This window comes from Trichoderma evansii (assembly GCF_050947405.1).
Source record: "Trichoderma evansii strain SZMC 28006 chromosome Unknown GGI43scaffold_9, whole genome shotgun sequence".
In the NCBI taxonomy this organism is placed as follows: domain Eukaryota; kingdom Fungi; phylum Ascomycota; class Sordariomycetes; order Hypocreales; family Hypocreaceae; genus Trichoderma; species Trichoderma evansii.
In genome coordinates this window covers 377,103-397,700 of record NW_028145197.1, presented here as the reverse complement: position 1 = coordinate 397,700, position 20,598 = coordinate 377,103, and the positions used below count along the sequence as shown (strand labels likewise).

Below are 20,598 nucleotides of genomic sequence, written 5' to 3'. Positions count from 1 at the left end.
TACATACAAAATGGAGTAATTTATGGAAACCCCTCGGAAACTCCCGCAGAGAGCGATATAAAAGATGGAACCAACAATAGTCACATATACTGCATAGCAATAGAAGCAGCTAAAGTAGTTATCTTGACGATAGAATAATTGCTACCAAGCAGCACAACAAGTGACGGAACGTGGATCCAGAATGCCGGAAACAAGGAGACTTGGAGTTGTATTTTATCTCCATATTGACTCTATACTGTCTTTCTCTCCTCTTTTCTACATATAGCCTCACCAACATGGAGCTTCTTTGACCTGCAACTATTGTTGCTACTAGGCCCGCATAAGCTCTATAAGGCAAAATACAACTCCACCCAACAACTGGTCTGATCCGCTACACCGGCGCTAAAGCGCAGGTTACATCTTCCGTAGTATAGTGGTCAGTATGCAAGCTTGTCACGCTTGAGACCCGGGTTCAATTCCCGGCGGGAGAGACCGCCAGCAGTTCCAAACTGTGAATTCCTTTTTTGCTTCGTTTGTGGATGATTTGAGATTTGGATCTCGCTTGTCCTGACTTTTTGATGCCTATTGCTTGAGCTGAGACTAGAGTCATAAATAGATCTCATGGATCTCATCAAAGAAATGTGAATATGTGCATTCTTTATTGCCCATTTGTATCATTACATCGTGGTACCTGATTTCATCAAAGAGATTTCTCATCACTTTCTCCTCGTCCGACTCGCCACCGGCGCCGGCTCAAATGCATCGTCGTCTGATATCTCGTCATCACTAATCTCAACGGCCTTATCCTGCGTCGCTCCCTGCGAAAAACTGAGTTTCGTTTGCCGTGTCTTGGCCGCCGCAGCACCTCTTGTTGTCTTCTTTGCTGCCGCAGGTTTGCTGGCAGCAGCTGTACTTTTTGCATTTTGTCCGCGCCTAGTTGTCCGCGCAGCTGGCTTTGGTGGTGGAGGGAGATCTTCTTCATCCGACTCCATCACTACGTCTTCCTCGGGCGGCTCCTCCTCTTCGCTGTCCTCAAAAGGCTTTCGGCCACGCCGAGCCGGCGGCTTTTTAGCCGCAGCAGCCTTCTTTGCCGGGGCAGCCTTCTTTGCCGGGGCAGCCTTTGTCGCCCGTGCCGGAGCTCTCTTTGGCTTTGTTGGTGGTGGTTCATCATCATCCAAATCCAGCATTTCGTCATCTCTTGGCTGTGGTTTTCGTGATGAGCTGCCAGCCTCCAGGTTTGACGATGCCTCATCCTCGTACACCCACGCACCGGGTTCCTCCTCCCAGCTACCATCAAAATCCGAGTCCCAATTCTGTGGCTTGGGCTTTAGTATCCTCTTTCGTTCGCCTTGTGCCATTTTCCCCAAGCTCCCGGCGGTAGCCATCCGTTGCTCTACTCTCTGCTTGTAAGTCTCCATGGCGTTATTAAAGTCCTCATCGTCAGATTCGAGGCCCAGCATTTGCCTGACCTGTCCGGACAAGTGTTCTGATACGAAAAGCTCCATAGCGTGTTTATCATCTTTGGCAACGAACTGATTAACTGCTTCGCCAAAGGGACCTTGTGGTAGGACTTTGAGAGACTGCACCGAAAGAAACTGATTGACGAGATTTTCTACCTTGATCATCTCGGCAGAATCATCGCCAAGAGATTCAAGAGCCTCTAATGAGTTTGCCGCCGTATTCTTACCTAAAGAGTGTAAGCGTAAGGAAGAGTACAATATTAGTAGATAAAAAACTCACTGGGGGCCTTTTTCTTTCGGTAATAGTACACGACATCGTTGGTATTGGCTACTCGGCCTACAAATCGGTTCGAAAGCCGCTGTGGATTCTCGCACTCGAATTTGCCGCCCTCTGGTGCGGTATACTCAACCTTTAAGCGGATAAGGGGTAGAGGTCGATCTTCCAAGGCCTCATCATCTGTCTGAATTTCTTCCCAGTCTTTGTTTGCCTCTGCAATCATCTCCTCAATCACTTCCATTAATCGTTTTGTGACTTCATGTCGATTGTCCTTTTTTGTGTCTAATCCTCGGAAACGCTTGTCTTGAGAGAGAACAATTTCCCTTGTAACAAATGGTCGAACGGTTTTGAGAGGAAATTTGTCGACTTTAAAGGTCTTGTTGTTTACGCTCAGCACGGCGACATGCTTTTGGACAGCCTCTCCCGGCACTAGTGAAGTCGCTACAGACGACCCGGGCTGCATCACATGGAATCCAGTCTCTGGATTCTTTGTGGGATCAATCAGACACTCATGCTCATGCCCCCAGACGATTAGATCAAGCCAATCTGGAAGCACGTTCTCTGGTAGATGTGACGTGGCTGTGTGAGCATGGTGGTTTTGATGGACAGCGAGCAAGTTGAACCACTCGCCAGTTTGTGTACCGGGGCGGAACCACTTGACTTTGTGGTCTCGAAATGTTCTAAACATGCGCTCATCACGCACATTGCTCAGTCCGTACAGCGCAAGCTTCGTCTCGCCTTTTTGTAGCAAAATCGGCTTCGCCTGGATATTATCCGCCTCAGCCACTCTCCCGTAGTAGTTTAGCAAGCCTGCAGCCTGCAATAGATCCAGTGAACAGTAGTTTCCATCGCCAGAAGGATCATCGTGATTGCCATGGATAGAGAAGACAGGGATCGAGATATTTATGTCGGGATCTTCGTAGTTGACGTGGGGAAAGGCTCCCTCAAAGACATCGGCAGCATCAGAGAGGAATTCGAGCGGGCAAGGCTTCATCCCGAGGCAGTTCTTGCGGAGCGTGCGCATGACTTGGTAGAGAGATTTTCGAGAAGGCTTGTTGTCGTGGAATAAATCGCCGGCAAGCAGCACCATGTCGACCTGCAAAACATGAGCTTAGAGACAGACAAACGAGCAGAGATGTCTAGGAAGATGTCAGCATCACATACGTCCTCTGTGCGGGCCAGAGTCAAAATCTCGTCAAACGTCCGCCAGCTGTCATCTTTGCGGATAGCATCTCGCTCCTCGTATCCCACATGATTGTCTGTCGCAATCAAGATGCGGATTGTGTCTGCCTCTGATCATATGGTCAGCGGGGCAGTCTGCGATAAGCACATCTGCGACATCCCAGAGCTTACCAGCAAACTCGGGCATGATGCCAACCGAATGTCTTCTGTTCAATGAGTTGATAGAGTCAAAACTCCATTGACTTCGAGGCTGTCAAGAGACCAAAAGCAAAGGTTGAATTCTGATCTTGAAACAGACGATAAAGTGTGCATAAAGGAACATTAAGCTAGGTGGGCAATTCACGGTGGGAGACGCGATGCTTCTAGGCATTAACGCGCCATGATGCGAGGTCACGTGCGGCAATTACAGCTCCAAAGGACTTGATGAAAGTGCTTCATATATCTTTTTTCATTATAAATGCAGAAAGGAAATTAAGGTGATATTAATTGACATTAACTAGATCGAGGCTGGTTTTTATTTAATTTATGAGAATCGCGTTCGAGGCGCTACATCTTCGCTTTACTGGCTTTACACCCTACTGCGCTTTGTCTTAGCTGAGTTGCATATATGTAGCAAGACCAGCTTTATTAGCGAAATAACCATAACATTTGGCATGGTATTTTTTTTTCTCAATTTATATACGATCTGTTTTGTCAAACTGGATATCATATGAACATTTTCTTCAGACCAACGCTCAACCCGCCTATATCGGTAATGACCGAGTCATCCTAGTTATGATATGCAATCGCATCATCTCCAATCTCCGTAAAGACAGCATTGACCGCATCGACAACATCCTGCGGAAGCGGTCCTTGCTCAAAAATCTCCATATTCTCATCCAACTGCTTGATGCTTGAGGCACCAATGATGATGGCATCACCACGCTCGGCAGAAAGAGCGCTGTGGTAGGCAGTCCATCTAAGAGACGCAGCATGCCCAGAGATGCCGTGCTTTGCAGCAACTTCGCGCACTCGATCGGCCGCAGCATCAATGCTTGGCTTGACATATTTTGAGGTATAAAAGTTGCCAAGGTAGTGCTAAGAAATGATTAGCATATCTGCCTCCTATTTGCTTATGGGTATTGACTAAGAGTTTTTGGCTTACAGAGGTATCGTAACGACTTCCAGTTTGAGGGTTCTTGTGGTTACCATTGAAAAATCCTGCAGCGCCAGGACTGTAGTAGCAATGAGTCAGCAATGAATCTTTCTAACCAGAGTTGTATTGAAACTCACCTCCAGGCGTAAAAGGCAATGTTATGTTTCTTCAACACGGGGAGCAGCTCCTTTTCTCCAGTTCTGACGACAGGATTGTACTGTCCTTGGTAAACAGTTGGCTTTACAAACCCTTTCTCTTCGCTTATCTTGACAAACTGCTCAACTTCGGCGGCCGTATAATTGGATAGCCCAAATCGCTTAAACTTGCCCTCCCGATAGGCCTTGTCCATGGCCTCTGCAGTTTCTTCAAAAGGCACGGTCCGGTTAGGTTGATGCAAGTACATAATGTCAACTTGAGGAACTTTTAGTGCCTCCAAGGATCCATCAATGCTATCTGCAATCTGGTCCTTCGAATGGGCTCCTTCGGGGCGAGAGACAACCTTGGTGCTAATAACGAACTTATCCCCGACATTAACTGCACCGAGACGGGGCTCACAGGACAGTGGAGCATGTGGTGAATAGCCTCTGGCAGTATCTATCTGGCGATAACCACTCTTGTAGAAGGCATCGAGAAACTCTTGAACTTCTGCCGGAGAGTCAAACTTGGCCATTGGGTCTCTGGACATGTCTCCAACCTGACGTCGATTATCGTTAATGACATGACCTTGAATGATATAGCTGTGATATTCGACTTACATTTCCCGTTCCCAGGACAATCTCAATCGGTGATTTAGGCATACTGGCAGTGTATTCAGTTTTAAACGGCTCTTGATGGTATAATAAAAACTTTTTGAGCTTGTTATCGCTAATCAAACAGATTTGCAGTTCTTATTCTTTCTTTCATGCTGGAAATGGCACCAGCCAACAGTTATATACTTCTTCATATTTGAAGATTATTCTGTATTCATAAAACTTCATATCCCGAATTGCCGACTGTTCACTGGATTTTGCTAGAAACCTCCGTGACGCCATCTGAAATGGGCAATGTGATACAAGTAGCTGACAAATGCGCCAGCAACTCAGAGCCAATAGCGGTATTCGATCCGACTCAAGCACAGAGAACTGAAGATACCGAGGAATTGCTAGGGCGAAAATAGTTATATAAAATCTATTAGATAATCTGGTTTTATGTTACGGAACGAAGCCGATGGGGTCCTGAATAGTAATCACATTCGGCAGAGAGAACTCCGGTTTTTATTTCGACTTCCCATTGGGCTTGGGGCACGAATTTATAAGCAGAGGCTGCTGCTAAACCGCTGAGAGGGTTAACTAAACTGATACGGTCTTAATTAGCTAATACCTTCCGGATCGAGGGACGCCCTATTTGTGACTTAGTTTTTCGCCCTATTTATGACTTAAGATTTAACACTATTTCTAGAACTCCTTAACTCTTAAATTGAGTTGCTTCTGCTTATACATTTTTCAGCGAACTGGTGGCGTGAGATCGATCTAACAGGCGGCTAGATTACCTACATGCTCACCACATGGGAGTATCCACAGCGGATTGTCCCAGGCCAGGGGGCTGAATCTTATACAAACGTACTAATGTCAGCAATTGCGACTTAGGGAAAATCGTCTGCAGCTTTATTCACCACATCTATAAATTTGCATGGCTAGCACCAGTAAGACCGCAACGTTACGGTGCACTGGTTTCGACTCCTACGGGGCTGGCGTGACAAAAAATCTCGCTTCCTCCAATGGGAGAATCTTGAAGGATGAACTATAATTCAATCTGCCTATTTTCCTTGTCCAGGATAGGTATGTGTATACCCATATACTATTTATATTCAGATAGCCCTAGCCATGAAAACAAACTACTGAGAATTTTCTGGCCGCTACCCTAATCCAACATCCACAGTCCAAGAGAGTATACCTATCATATACTAATATTGACAGCCCAATCGGGCGACTTGCATTTGGCTTGCAGTGAGCTATCTAGATGCGAGGACTGTTTAACGTAGCAGTTTCAGGCCAGTGGAGATGAACCATGTATCGCGGGGGATACATTCGACATAGTAGACTCAACTGCGGTCGCGCTTAAGGCGTCATGAAGGTAGTATCTGAGGCTACTAGGATGTGACGCAAGACCTCGTATCCTATTCACAGGATAATTTCCCTCCAAACTTGTCGAACGGAACTTTCTTCAAGAAATAGGATGGCCTACAATACATACAAAGCAAACACGTTAGACCGCAACGAAATAGGTTTCTTGGAAATGGAGAGTTAGGTACCACACGTGTAACTGAGCGCTATATTTGCTGGCTGAGTAAAGCAGATTGGCGCAAGGAATATCGCCATCCAGTGTTTTAGGTATAATCTCTGGATAATGAAGCCAGAAATTTGGTATACAATGTGACCAGCTACCTGGATTTTAAAAAAGATGTGAATATATCCTGAAATTTATTGAACACTATATTTTCCAGTACAGAGGCAATTTATCCTGTACTGCCCCGAGGCCAAAACAAGACAATGCTTATTCTTTGCGCAAACACTGCCGTTACTTGGAAATTTGTAACGTTGTATTTTGTACGAGCTTGGCATATGATGTTCTCCAATTATTAGAGCCATAAAAGGTCTGCGTTTTTCATGATCGAGAGTGCGACCGAGAAGCTAGTTTGTCTCTTGAATTGACAACATTTGCCTTTTGATCATCAGCAAGCATGTACGACGATAAAGCACCTCCTCGGTCGGCAGACATCGGCGTGCCAGTAGACAATCTGAAGACACATCTTCCGGATGGGATTGCGCTTTTACCTTCGGATAAGATTGACCACCGCACGGATCAAGAGATCGCAGCATGGCTTCAAAAGCGCCACCCCGTTACCTCGGACAAGAATACCTGGACATTCTGGCACTCAGGCTTTGCTCAAATGCGACCATGGGTACAGCGAAATGTTATTAATTGGGTCCGTCGGCTGGGTCCCGATTGGACTGTCCATGTAGTGGATCGTGTTGACGGCTCAGAGACAAGCATCTTCAATTACATCGATACTTCTCTCTTTCCGCAGACTTTTATTGATGGGACTATGGATGGCCACAAAGCGCACCAGGGCGACTTGGTACGCCTACCTCTGCTCTGGAAGTATGGAGGCCTATGGATGGACGCAGGCCTGATACTGCTGCGACACGTCGATGATATTTGCTGGAAGCGAATTGAAGATCCCGAGTCGCCTTATGAACTGAGTGCGGTGGCTTTGATGCACTTGCCAGACACTTACACTCCACTAAACGGCTTTCTAGCCACCAAACGCAACAACCCTTTCATCAAACGGTGGCATGATATCTATGTTGCGCTTTGGGATGGAGTCACCAACGCAGTGGGATTCCATAAACATCCGCTTTTGTGCCATTTGCCGATATTTCGCCCTCCCAAAGGCGCGGCCAATTTAACGCCCGTAGAGGTAAATTATGAAGCTTTTACCGATTATGTGGCTCATTACATGTGTTGTGAGCGACTGAGAAAACTCAACGACCCAAACGATGGCTTCAACGGCGCAGAGTGGTATAACAAACATATGATGTTACTCAACGCTCGAGAGGAGATGTTTTACGTCCAAGAAATAACTCATTGGGATGCACAACGCCAATTCAATCTTTTGTCGCTGCCACGATCTGGAGATGATGTTGTTGTAGACAAGGCGTGGCAGGAGGCTGAGGATTTTGTAACATCTGTGCTGGTAAACACGTCTATGGTGAAGCTACCTCACGGGCCAGGTAAGGGCGGAATAGCGCTACAGATGCTGGCTGATATATGGGATGATGAGGACAATATCAACAAAGACAACGAAGAGGGAACGTTTGCTGCCTATTTGCGATATGGTTCCACGCATTTTGATCAGACGCGGGAGGTTAAGAAGCTTGATTGGCAGAACCCGGAGGAAGAAGTTTACAATGTCGGCTACCTGGAGCCTATAATTCCTAAGCAAGTATAACCATTGAATCCAGGAGGATCGTGTTTCACAATAGACATATTGGGAGTGCTATGTGCTGGTGACCATAGGCGAAATTATTTGAGCTGGCGTTGATCGAGGGTAACGATAACCAGTATATTCGTCCCGGATTACTCAACATCACTTCTTTCTTTATTTTTAGCGCATCAACCATTGAAAGAGATATCAGAGACAGATACCTCGTAGTTAACAAGCCAAGTGATTCAATTGCGCTTTAAAATATGGTCAATTATTAATAAGGAGCTTTATCCAATTCAAGATTCGCTCTTGTACGTAGATCTTTCAGTGCAATCACGTTATTAGGAAAAGTCGATATATTAGGGCGGCTTGCCCTTTTAGGCAAGACCTGCTGCTCATATATCTTTAGCCAATAATCTGAATCATTTCTAAAAAGCGGATTAAATATAAAATAGTATATTGTGTATATAATTTCCAAGAAATAAGCTAAATCATGCCATATTTCCAAAAGTGACATAAGTCTAATACAGCTTCAAAACGATCGCCTCGGCGGTAATAGTGGGCGCTCCATACATGTACCCGGACCCATCAAGTCAGCTTGCGGGGTATAAGGAGGGGAGTAGGTCAGCGATGTGCTTTCATTATTTTTATTTCTCACTTCTGTCAGTAAATATTTGCCATAAAAGATGCCGTATTCACTGAAAGGAAGAAACGTTCTGGTCACCGGAGGCTCTAGGTACGTTTTAATGACTCTGCAGGCTCATGACAAAGAAAAGAATACTGTGCTAATCGCCAACATAGAGGTCTTGGGGCCGTCATTTGTAAGAAGTTCGCCGAAGAGGGAGCAAATGTCGCAATCAATTATGTTTCCGACTCAGCAGCAGCTCAAAAATTGGCCGACGCTTTGACAAAGGATTACTCCAGCAAGATATTCGTCATTCAGGGTGTAAGCATTTCCAACATCACTGTCTATGCGCTATTCCATCTAATGCTTTAAGCGCACAGGACGCTGAAAAACGAGAAGATAATGTTCGCATCGTTCAAGAAACAGTAAAGAATCTTGGTGGACTCGACATTATTATTGCAAATGCCGGATGGACCAAGCTGAGCAAGTTTGGCGATCTCCATGCCCTAACTGACGACGAGTGGAATAAGGTATGAGATTGTAATAGAAGACAGTATTGGAATAAAATAGTGGCTAACAACTGATAGTGCTGGACAGTCAATGTCATGTCTCATCTGCAACTCATGCAAGAAGCCGCGCAAATCTTTAATGCGAACCCCGAAGGAGGCGTCTATCTGATTACTTCTTCCGTCGCAGTAAGCAAAACCATCATGTGCTTAATCGATGAAGATGAGTAAGTGTTAACATATGAGGGTAATATTTTTAGGGAATAAGCAATCGTGGTAGTAGCATGGCCTACGCTGTTTCAAAGGCTGCTGGATTGCAGCTCATGAAGAACCTTGCATTCACTCAGGGGCCCAAGATTCGAGTAAACGCTATTCTTCCTGGCCTTATGCTTACCGAATGGGTTTGTCCCTCTACTCTTTTCTTACTTTCTTACTTTCTTGCTGCTCTTTTCTTTTTGCTTTTATATAATGAACATTTTCGAATATTGCTCACCCGGTTAATGATAGGGCCAGCGATTTGGACCAGAAATGATTGCAAAAATTAAAGACGCATCTGCGCTGAAGCGTGAGGTATGAGAAAAAACTCTCTCTGCCTGTAAATTTCCGGCAATTAACTATGATTTGGCAGACTGATCTTGATGACACTGCCGACCTCTTCATTTCAACGGCTAAGAATGCTTCCATGACAGGCCAGGAGATTGTTATTGGTATGCCACGTCACCACTCAGCTCTGAAATCTTGCTAATGACATCGCATAATAGATTCGGGCTTTCTTATGGGAGCGCATTAAACAAAATGGAAATAGTAGCTACGCATTTGGGGTGAATATAGAACATATTTTACTCGAAATGACTATTCATGAATATAGATGCACCAAGGACTTGTCTTGCAGCTTAGAGTCAAATGCGTGAAGCATCCACCCAAAATCGACATCAGCTCCGTTTCGTTCTGTGTGGATGAGCCGATTTTGGCATCGACCTTTCAAGCATCACAACAATTGGGCGAATGGTCTAGTGGTATGATTTTCCCTTAGCATCTTCAGTTCTATCTCAGGTACATGAGATGGACCTGCTTGGGAGAGGTCCGGGGTTCAATTCCCCGTTTGTCCAACTTTTTGGCGGTTCCAAACTTTGACTTCGTTTTTTTTTTTTTTTTTTTTTGGAGCTTGTTTGTATTTATTTCGCGAGCCTACCTAGGTAGGGTATGATAAAGCTGATAATTCGCTATTCAAATGCTGCGCCACTCACACTGACTATCTTTTACTTATCCTATCCATTTGGGCGGGGGCGTTGGAGGTCCATCGTAATCTTTGAGTATATCCTTGGATTGAGTGGCGGTTGCCAGACTGTCAAGCTCTCATGTGTCTGTTAATAAAAGTGTTTCCAGCACAAGTTATTCATAATCAAATAGCATCAAATAGCACGATACTTCGCCAAGCTTCTACAATCTTCACACCTTGAAATTCATTCTTGCAGCGTATTAGAGACGTCACTATTTTCGTATGTCGGATAATCTTCATTAGTCGGTAAAGTAGATGTTGACGCTGAATGGGATAATCAAGGTTTTTGAAGCTTATATCAGAAAGTTCCCTAACAAAGTGCTGACCTTTGTAATCATTGTTAGGAAACATATAAAATGCCATACGAAGAGAGAATACTATCAAATTTATTAAAAGTCGACTCATGGGCATACTTAGCAGCCCAGTCTACCAGAGCCCGACATCCTTTATCTTCTGACTCAGGATCTTGACTTTTTCTCAAGAAGCAGTCTAACAATGGCTTCATGACCAAACGCAGCTGCCTCCTTAAGCGGAGTCATTTTGGCGGGACCACCCTCTATGTTAGGATCAGCACCTTTTTCGAGAAGCAGCCTAAAAATGGCTTCATGGCCATCCCTAGCTGCCAGCATAAGCGGGGTCATATCGTCTGAAGCACGCGCTAGGTTTAGATCAGCATCTTTTTCGAGAAGCAGTCTAACAACGGCTTCACGACCTTTCACAATCGCTCGAATAAGCGGAGTTCGGCCACCTATATTCCCCCAGTCAATATCAGCACCATTCTCCAGAAGGAGTCTAACAATAGCTTCATGACCATTCTGAGCCGCCCAGCCAAGCGGAGTTGGGATAAGTTCATCCCTCCCCATGTTAATATCAGCCCCATTCTCCAGAAGGAGTTTAACAATAGCTTCATGACCATGCTCAGCCGCCCAGCTCAGTGGAGTTCTGTTTTGCCAGCCTTTGATCGCAGTGAACCAGTCAAGAACTTTAATATTCGCCTTTTTTGTCACGTCCGCTTTGACCACTTCAACATCAGCCGCGGTGGTAGATACGATAGTTTGAACTATGAGCAGTATTAGAACTAGCTATTACGTGGAGCTTTAGAGGAATGAAGCTGTTGACTAACTGTCGGTTACAATCTCTCGGATCGTCTTCTCAGCCTCGATTTGGGTTGGAGTAATTCGGCTAAGAAGGTCTCTGGCATATGCCGCTGCTACCATTGCCGCATATCCTTGCCATTGCTTATTCTTGTGCGAGTCTGCATAGTCGCAAATGGCGCGAATGACCAAGCACGGAAAATCATTCATTAGTCCAGCCGCTTCCATCTCGAAACAGAGTATGTTTATGGCATTGGCAAATTGATCATGAATCACAGCGTTTTTCATCGATTGATTGGCTGATGCAATGACTCCATAATGGATTGCTGGGTTATCGTCGTCTTCAGTACGCTCAGGTCGTATAACAGTCCGATTCTCTCCATCGCTGTAGACAGTGGCGCAATCTTCATCTTCGCCTGGCGGGTGCACAACGTCGCTTCGATAGAGCTTATCACTTCTGAAATCTGGGCGCCGGTAGCTCTTCTTCAATCTCGGGTGTGAATCAAGAATCCGGGCTATATCCTCATTGATCTGATGGCCGTTTATTTCATGTGTGGCTCGTAGATCTGCCACAGCGTTGCCCAATAGTTTAGATGGCATTTTTAGGAATCCTGTTCGGAGGAAACCTTGCCCTTGTATCGCTTTTCCATAATCGTACTGGAAGACACCGCCGCTACCATTCCCCGGCTCACTAATCACGACATCGCCAAGCCGTATATCATTTTTTTAAGTTGGCGCTCCACCACCAATCCCCACCATAAGGCAAATCCTAAGGTTAGGGAAAGTACGCTGCATGTCTTTTGCGACTGTCGCCGCAGATATTAAGCCGTATTGTCCGTTGGGTAGAGTGGCTATAGCAACGTTATGTTTTCCCATCTTTCCCAATGTGTATGCATTATTGTCGTTACACTCGTTATATATTAGTTTCTCGTGTATTTCATCTAGAAATACTTGCGCGGCCACAAGCTCAGGCACAATGGCGCAAATCCACTCAACCGTGTAATTCGTAGGGTCCGACATGTTGCGGCTGAATTGTGCTACTTCGCTGAAATTCAAGAATTTTATATTAGTGATTTTACTGAATATATATATTCTTAATTATTCGGATCACAATGTGTGGCTTCTGAGGACAGCATCAAAAGTAGACAATACATTGGGAAATGGGCGAATATCAGATTAGGCAATTACAGCCCAACAATTATAACAACACGTGACTGAATATGCATGCATAATATCAGAAGGAATATATACATGTAATTGTCGCTTTATCATTATAGTGCACATATTCAGCTCAAACCTTCCTTGTGTCTGAAGAAGTATACTATATGATGAAATCAGTTAATTAAGATAAGCTAACATATCTGCTAATATGAATCCAACTAAACGAAAGATTTATCATGTGACAAACCTTTATCTCTATTAAAATACCCATTCCGATTTATCGCATTCAGAATCAGCGATATATGTCAGTATACAAAGTATCACTTGCGACACCAGCACACAGACCTATGATAAAATGCTTTGGGCTTTTTCGTAGCTTGGCCGCGCCAAGAGCTTCTTCAAGCATTTTTCCAGATAAGGGTATTTGTCAAGAGGAACGCCATCTAGGTCTAGAAGCAATTGCATTTTACAATTAGCCAAGAAGAATAATCATATAATATGGTTAAGGAAGTCTCACCATTATTGTCTCATTATCATACCGGTTAATACCGTACTAAATCTTCTCTGCGGCATATCTTGTAAATCTCCAATTAGCATTTAAAATGATAAGGGAATATATCTTCATTTAACCCACCCCTGAAATGCTCTAGCTGTCCTTGCATAGGACCTAGGCCGCCGATTTGCCAAGAGAGCTAAACAACTTGGTTAATTATTCAAGTTTTAGATATAATTTCAAGAGTTTCACAAACATACCCAGCTTTTTACCTCCCAATATTCAAGAGAGTCCTTTGGATATGAGAATTTGTTGCCTTTATCATAGCGTTCAACAAGGTACTCAAGGATAGCTCCGCTTTCAAACACACGATGCTGCTTTCCGTTTACCCATGTATCGGTTATGGCAGGGATCCGGCCGTTAGGGTTAATGTCCAGAAACCAAGGCAGTTTCTGCTCGTTCCCTTAACTTAACGTGATATACCTAGTAAAGGAAAACCACATGTGTAAGTAGCTTGATGCTGCGCATCTATTTGTTATAAGGCATAGTGCTCCTTTCGTACCTTGTACTCAAGCCCAAGCTCCTCAAGGAGTATAGGAACCTTGATTCCGTTTGGCGTTAATCGGGTGTAAAGCGTAATATCAGTCTTGATACCTATGCCGACAGATTGGACTTGTCGCGGTGCAGTGATTAGTAAGATGAACGACGGGCCAACTGAGGTGTTTGAAAAAGGCGGAAGCTCGTTCGAGGCCCCTGGCTGTCACCACAAGGTTAACGACAACCATAGCCTTACAAATTCTGCTACGATATTTGCGTCTTTCGTTGTGGATACCGAGGTTGTAGAGAAGGGGGCTACTGCATTAGTGGAATATGATGAGGAATATAAAGACATCTCGCGTTAGTATTAGTCTTAGGCGTAGATGAGTAAGAGTCTCAGGACTTTGTTTCTCGGCTGTCTTGCGTTCTCGGCTGTTAATTGGGCGTTACAACACGTCTTTCCAATGGTTACAAAGCGTAATGGCCTCCATCTAGAGGAGCCTATTTGAAGTTTCAAATTAAAAGCAGTACGTAAATCATTTTAAAGCGAAATAATTTTCTATAATGATAGTTAATTTTTGATAGCTCGCGAATATGAAAAAATTGTAGATTCCCTTGTACAATCTTGGACATTCGATGGTTATTCGCTAGAGAGCGACGTAAGATATCATCCGCCATCACTACCATGAGACAGCTATAAGCCCCATAACACGTAACCATCGTGCCCCACAAAGATTATTGCCCTAATTGAAGCATTAAAATCCTATTATCTAACTAGTTATGGCTCTATGTGGCCAGTAAGCTGCTAGTTTTGCTTTTCCGTGGAGCTGAAGCCAAAGTGTTTGGAGTAATCAGTAATCCCCTAAATCGTACAGTGCGGTCGACAAACGGATACAATAGACCGCGGATAGACTCATGGAAAGACGCATCGGGATTCGCATTGGTGGGACTCCTCTTGTTAGCTTTGTGTAGTGGTTCTTAATTTTGGCCCGCGCTGACCGATCCATCAATATGGAGGGTGGTGGCTCGACCAATAGTATCAAGAATGGGTAACAAGCGAAAAACTATTTTAGAGTTGCCTTACACTACTATGTCCGATGCTATAACCTATAACCAAGGCAATTTGACTGTGCAGGATTTTATCAACAAGAGAGATATCGTCCATTAATACAGCCCAGTTCATGATCAGTATCGGCATTATTAACAGTAAACTGATTTACAAACCAGCTGCTTTTAACATACATAAATCATTTATCTCTCAAGTAAAGTACAGATGCATTTTTAAATTCACTCTACAAACAATATCAAAACATTCAGCATATAGCTATATAGCTATAAATCTCCTCTTTATGTTCTTTTTAGTTAGGGGTTGCTGTACTAACTTTCATCAAAAATCTGCCCAAGAATGTTAATGTGTTCAGACATGTAGATATCAATTCTCGGTCCATGTCGCACTTCGTATGTGTTGGCTGAATTCAAGTGTATAATTACTTATTTTTAGTTGACACAACTTAGTTGTGAGATGCCTTTTTTTTTTTTTTTGCAGATCCCCTAAAGGCTACACAACTAGCCACACTCTAAGCCTAATGAAGCTATTTATGCATAGGTATGCTCTGAATGGAGCTGAAGGATTTGGCGTTGCTGCCTCCAGTTGCTGCCCTAAAGATCTGATGGTTCGCGGCTCGCTTCGATTTTGGGCACCAATTGCGTTTTATTCTTGTTAAATCTCTGCGATTGATCAATTTTTCGCACCATTACACGATACCGGAATCAAAGCTTGGCGGCTTTTACAATACATTTCACTGGTCATATGGTAGCCCCCATCTTCATCCCCTCATCCACAAATAACCGCTGACCATGTTAGCGCCAAGACAATTACGGTAGCTCTGCAAAATGCGTCTCCTGGAACGTAACCAAGCGGGAGAGATTTGTCTGACCAAGGATTTTATCGGCGACGATCCTCTCCCCCCTTATGCGATACTTTCCCACACCTGGGGTGCTGAAGAAGTCATCTTCAAAGACCTTGTTGAAGGTACAGGTGAGAATAAGCTCGGTTACCACAAGATCCAGTTCTGCGGAGATCAAGGCTGGCGCGATGGTTTGCGATATTTTTGGGTTGATACATGCTGCATTGATAAGACGAATAGCACTGAGCTTCAAGAGTCTATCAACTCCATGTTTCGCTGGTATCGTGATGCTGCTAAATGCTACGTCTATCTTGCGGATGTGCCGAGACCCGCCGCCGACGAGCCTGGTACCCAAGCCTGGGAATCGGCGTTTCGGAAGAGCAGGTGGTTCACGCGTGGATGGACCCTTCAAGAACTCATTGCTCCAGCGTCAGTTGACTTCTTTTCTAAAGACGGCGTGCACCTAGGGAACAAGCGCTCTCTAGAGCAGCTTATCCACAATGTAACGGGAATACCCGTCGAAGCTCTTCGGGGCGGCTTGCTATCTGGTTTTAGTGTCCTAGAGCGAATCTCCTGGATGGAACATCGAGAGACTACGCGTAAGGAAGACAAGGCGTACTCACTGCTTGGCATTTTTGACGTCCAAATGCCGCTTATATATGGCGAAGGGAGGGATAAGGCATTTAAACGGCTGCTGGAGGAGGTTAACAAGGCTGCAAAGGGCGAGCTGTTGATACCGACGGCGAATGATGCAGCGTTCGACTCACGAGCCGAAGAACACAATGCGCGATGTCATCCTGATACCCGCATCGCCTTGCTCAATCAGATGCAAGCGTGGATTGATGATGCTGATGGTGACTGCATCTTCTGGTTGAACGGCGTGGCGGGTACTGGCAAGTCAACTATTTCGCGCACTATAGCGTGCCGTTTCAAGGAACAGGGGCTCCTTGGCGCCAGCTTTTTCTTTAAGAGAGGAGAGCGTGATCGAGGCGATGCGGCCTTGTTCTTCACGACAATTGCCGACCAGCTCGTTTCGAAGGAGCCTCGGATGTTGCCATTCGTTCGAGAAGCTATCGAATCTGACCCAAGGATTGCCACAAAAGCTCTCAAAGAGCAGTTCGAGAAGCTCATCTTGCAACCGCTCGCTCAAATCCATCGTGGTGTTGAGCGTCGCCAGACAGTTGCCATCGTCATTGACGCACTTGACGAATGTGAGAACGACAACGATATAAAACTGATCATTTACCTCTTTTCACAAATGGGGGTTTTGCCATTTGCACAGTTTAGGGTTTTAATCACAAGCAGGCCAGATCTGCCAATCCGACTTGGTTTTCAAGGGATAAAGAGCAAATACCAACATGTGGCACTCCATCAGCTACCTGAACAAGTACTTGAACACGACATATCGGTATTCTTAAAACATGAACTCGCCAGGATCAGGGATGATTACAATATTGGGACTTTTGATGTCTTGCAACTGCCTCTGGATTGGCCTAGCGATAATGACATGGAAACCTTGGTGCACATGGCTGTCCCACTCTTTATCTTTGCTGCAACCGTTTGCCGCTTTCTGAATCATAGAACCAGCAATCCAGCGGACCAACTGCGCAAAGTTCTTGGTTGTAGGAGTAGTCATGATTCCGGTTTTGACCAACTTGACTCCACGTACCTCCCCGTTCTCAATCAGCTGGTCGCTGGCCGGACTGACGAGGAGAGGAGCCATCTGCTGAGTGAATTTCGAGGAATCGTTGGCCCAGTCGTCCTTCTAGCCGAGCCTCTTTCAGCGCTATCCCTTTCATACCTTCTTAATACTCCTCTAAGATCGATAGCTGGTATTGTCAACAACCTCCATGCTATACTAGACGTCCCATCCAAGGCAGAGTCTCCTATTAAATTGTTTCACCTGTCCTTTCGCGACTACCTTGTCGATTTTGACAAACGAGGCTCGAACCCATTCTGGATAGATGAGGTGGAAACACACAAGATAATTGCAGCCAATTGCCTCGAGCTTTTGAGTTCAAAGGCCCATCTTAAGAGAGATATCTGTAGTCTGGGAAAGCCTGGAATAGCCCGCACGGATGTTGACGCAGCAACGATAAATAAGCATCTGCCCGCAGTTGTTCGATATGCTTGTTTGTACTGGGTGCATCATTTGAAACGAAGTGGGAGCCGAATCATGGATGGGGGCCAAGCTCACCTCTTTCTAAAATCTCATCTCCTTCACTGGCTTGAAGCATTAAGTTTTGTGGGCAAAGTATCTGAGAGCATCATCATGATCAAGACCTTGCACGAGCTCCTCGAAGTAAGCTATTCAGAAGGTATATTGTCCCGTGTTTATGCTAACAAACATCATTTAGCCAGGAAAGAGTGCAGAGTTGTCAACTTTTCTTCGTGATGCAAGGATATTCATCTTCAACTGCCATTTAACTGCCGATGTGTGGCCCCTCCAGATTTATTCCTCGGCGCTTGTTTTTACTTCAGAGAATAGCATGATTAGGCGTGTATTCGAAGATCAGATTCCTGACTGGATCTCACAGCTCAGAAACGCAGACTCTCAATGGGGTGCATCCCTCCAAACGTTGGAAGGTCATCACGGGCCCGTCTGGTCGGTCACCTTCTTGACGGGCAGTACGAAGCTAGCTTCAGCATCTGAAGATAAAACCATTAAGATCTGGGATGCAGTGACAGGTGCATGCATTCAAACCATTATGGGTCATAATGATGCTGTTAGCTTTGTGACTTCTTCACAAGACGGCATAAAGCTCGCATCTATTTCATATGATAACACTATTAAGATCTGGGACGCAACCACAGGTATATGCCTCCAGACGCTTATGGGACATGGCGGATCTATCTGCTCGGCTACCTTCTTAGCAGATAGCAAGAAGATTGCTTCAGCATCTGAAGACGAGACTATTAAAATCTGGGATATAGCGACAGGCTCATGTATTCAAACCCTAATAGGTCATTATAGTGCTGTTAGTTCGGTGGCTTCTTCACAAGATGGCAGGAAGCTTGCTTCTGCATCATGGGATAATATCCTCAAGATCTGGGACGTAGACACAGGCATATGCCTTTGGACTCTCAGGGGCCACCACGGACCTATCTGGTCAGTGGCCTTCTTGGCAGACGGCACTAAGGTCGCTTCAGCATCTGAGGATAAGACCATTAAGATCTGGGATCCTAATATGGGCGAGTGCTGTCGGACGCTTACAGGCCATAGTAGCGGCGTTAACTCTGTGGCTTTCTCACGCGATGGCACGAAGCTCGTTTCCGGAGCAGAAGATGATTACATCAAAGTCTGGGATGTCATCACCGGCACCTGTGTTCAAACTCTTAAAGACCATAGCTGCGCTGTCTACTCGACTGTTTTCTCGGATGACGGCACGCTAGTCGCATCGGCATCATGGGATAAAACTATCAAGATCTGGGATATGACTACAGACGCTTCCCACCAGACGCACGGAGGTTATACCGCTACCAACTCAATAGCCTTCTCACAAGACGGGGCAAAGCTCGCCTCAGGGTTGGATAATAACGTCAAGGTCTGGGATGCAGCCACAGCTGAATGTCTGCAAACACTGGAGGGCCATCGGGGACCTATCTGGTCAGTGGCATTTTTAGTAAATGGCACAAAACTTGCTTCGGCATCTGAGGACAAGACAATCAAGATCTGGGATGCATTAACAGGCGCATGCATTCAAACACTTACAGGTCATAATAGTGCTATTAACTCAATAGCCTCTACACAAGATGGCAAAGTACTCGCTTCAGCATCAGCGGATAACAGTGTCAGAATTTGGGATATAGCTAAAGGTGTGTGTCTTCAAGTGTTTAAAGGCCATGAGGACTGTGTAAGATCGATGGAGTTCTCGTGCGACGGCGCAAAGCTCGCTTCCGCATCAAGCGATTACACTGTGAAGGTCTGGGATACTGTCACCGGGATATGTCTTCAGACACTTAAGGGCCACCTGGGCACTGTCTGGTCGGTGACCTTCTCAACCGATAACACACTGCTTGCGTCAGCCTCAAGTGACTATACGGTCAAGATTTGGGACGTAGCGACAGCCGCATGCAAATATGAAGTAAACGTTGGCACCACGCTTTATAACATCTCGTTTAAAGGCAATGGCTCTAAAATCGGTGCATTCTCCTTGGATACGCCATCCACATCGACTTCCTCGCTGGCTCCACAGACGTATGGCCCCCGGTGTTATGGCGTATCTGCTGACAACACGTGGATCACTTGGAACTCACAGAACTTACTGCGTCTGCCGCCACTATACCAGCTTTCATGGCTAGCTGTGGCAGCATCGACAGTCACCATATGCTGCCCGTCGGGGCGGGTTGTAATATTGCATTTGTCGATTGATAGACTTTGTTGACGCAAGGATCTTCCCTTATGCAGCTCGTAGTAAGATGAGATTCTATGATTTGGGAACTCCGTTATTAACACTCAGCAAACGCAAGCCAACCTGCTTGATTGGCTGCAATCAAGACCACGGCGGAAACAAGTCAAGGGGCCATTTGATCTATCCTACTAGGAAGTTGGTTGTTCTCCTAGGAATAGGTCAGTGAATACATAGATAAGTGCTTATGACATCTACTGATGTAAGAGAGGTTGGCTTAAGTAATATGAAGACCGGCCTATCCGGAATTCATGCAGGCACATCTGGTATTCAGGCGTATTTAATATCTAAATATATGGAGGATGCATAACGCTGTCGTTGAGGAATAATAGTTTTATCTCTGTTATACTCAAATTATTATATCTTTGTTTAAAATTAAAATACGAAGTGTAAAATTTTGGGCAATTGAAACAAATATTTCAGATATTAGAATTAATTTTATGTGCTGGTCAGTATTATGGTTAGCGAGTAAGTGGCAGTTAATAGGTAGTGATTATATTTTCTTAGGGGTTTGTTATAGTACATGACAGGGATTTCTATAGTGGTTTACTGTATGAGGATAACTAGAATTGGTCACCAAATACACT

The 20,598-nt window shown here is 45.0% G+C and overlaps 6 protein-coding genes and 2 non-coding genes across 8 annotated transcripts; 5 read left to right on the top strand and 3 right to left on the bottom strand.

Annotated features, from left to right (window-relative positions):
- Positions 1–28: 28 nt before the first annotated feature.
- GGI43DRAFT_404149 (MRX complex nuclease subunit) lies at positions 29–3,219 on the bottom strand. Its single transcript, XM_083205887.1, has 4 exons — positions 3,070–3,219; positions 2,881–3,008; positions 1,720–2,812; positions 29–1,666 (listed from the first exon to the last, which is right to left on the bottom strand). Exons 1-4 carry the CDS (start codon positions 3,083–3,085, stop codon positions 696–698), a joined length of 2,208 nt encoding a protein of 735 aa, XP_083060838.1. The 5' UTR covers positions 3,086–3,219; the 3' UTR covers positions 29–695.
- On the top strand, positions 399–470 carry GGI43DRAFT_t108. Its single transcript has one exon. It is a non-coding gene; the product is annotated as a tRNA-Asp (tRNA).
- Positions 3,220–3,378: 159 nt separating the features above from the next.
- Positions 3,379–5,385, bottom strand: GGI43DRAFT_369594 (aldo/keto reductase family protein). Its single transcript, XM_083202522.1, has 4 exons — positions 4,789–5,385; positions 4,171–4,727; positions 4,043–4,112; positions 3,379–3,975 (listed from the first exon to the last, which is right to left on the bottom strand). Exons 1-4 carry the CDS (start codon positions 4,828–4,830, stop codon positions 3,667–3,669), a joined length of 978 nt encoding a protein of 325 aa, XP_083060837.1. The 5' UTR covers positions 4,831–5,385; the 3' UTR covers positions 3,379–3,666.
- Positions 5,386–6,617: 1,232 nt separating this feature from the next.
- Positions 6,618–8,437, top strand: GGI43DRAFT_404136 (capsular polysaccharide synthesis domain-containing protein). Its single transcript, XM_083205886.1, has one exon. The coding sequence runs from the start codon at positions 6,753–6,755 to the stop codon at positions 8,022–8,024; it is 1,272 nt and encodes a 423-aa protein (XP_083060836.1). The 5' UTR covers positions 6,618–6,752; the 3' UTR covers positions 8,025–8,437.
- A 125-nt stretch (positions 8,438–8,562) lies between these two features.
- GGI43DRAFT_404134 (SDR family NAD(P)-dependent oxidoreductase) lies at positions 8,563–10,265 on the top strand. Its single transcript, XM_083205885.1, has 8 exons — positions 8,563–8,736; positions 8,802–8,946; positions 9,006–9,155; positions 9,213–9,320; positions 9,392–9,532; positions 9,639–9,701; positions 9,760–9,838; positions 9,893–10,265. Exons 1-8 carry the CDS (start codon positions 8,687–8,689, stop codon positions 9,919–9,921), a joined length of 765 nt encoding a protein of 254 aa, XP_083060835.1. The 5' UTR covers positions 8,563–8,686; the 3' UTR covers positions 9,922–10,265.
- Positions 10,131–10,240, top strand: GGI43DRAFT_t109. Its single transcript has one exon. It is a non-coding gene; the product is annotated as a tRNA-Ala (tRNA).
- A 517-nt stretch (positions 10,266–10,782) lies between the features above and the next one.
- On the bottom strand, positions 10,783–12,623 carry GGI43DRAFT_404131 (ankyrin repeat domain-containing protein). The gene is made up of 2 exons (XM_083205884.1): positions 11,534–12,623; positions 10,783–11,470 (listed from the first exon to the last, which is right to left on the bottom strand). Exons 1-2 carry the CDS (start codon positions 12,102–12,104, stop codon positions 10,869–10,871), a joined length of 1,173 nt encoding a protein of 390 aa, XP_083060834.1. The 5' UTR covers positions 12,105–12,623; the 3' UTR covers positions 10,783–10,868.
- Positions 12,624–15,368: 2,745 nt separating this feature from the next.
- GGI43DRAFT_404129 (vegetative incompatibility protein HET-E-1) lies at positions 15,369–20,442 on the top strand. The gene is made up of 3 exons (XM_083205883.1): positions 15,369–15,508; positions 15,560–17,904; positions 17,960–20,442. The coding sequence occupies exons 2-3, from the start codon at positions 15,589–15,591 to the stop codon at positions 19,985–19,987; spliced, it is 4,344 nt and encodes a 1,447-aa protein (XP_083060833.1). The 5' UTR covers positions 15,369–15,508; positions 15,560–15,588; the 3' UTR covers positions 19,988–20,442.
- Positions 20,443–20,598: the final 156 nt, after the last annotated feature.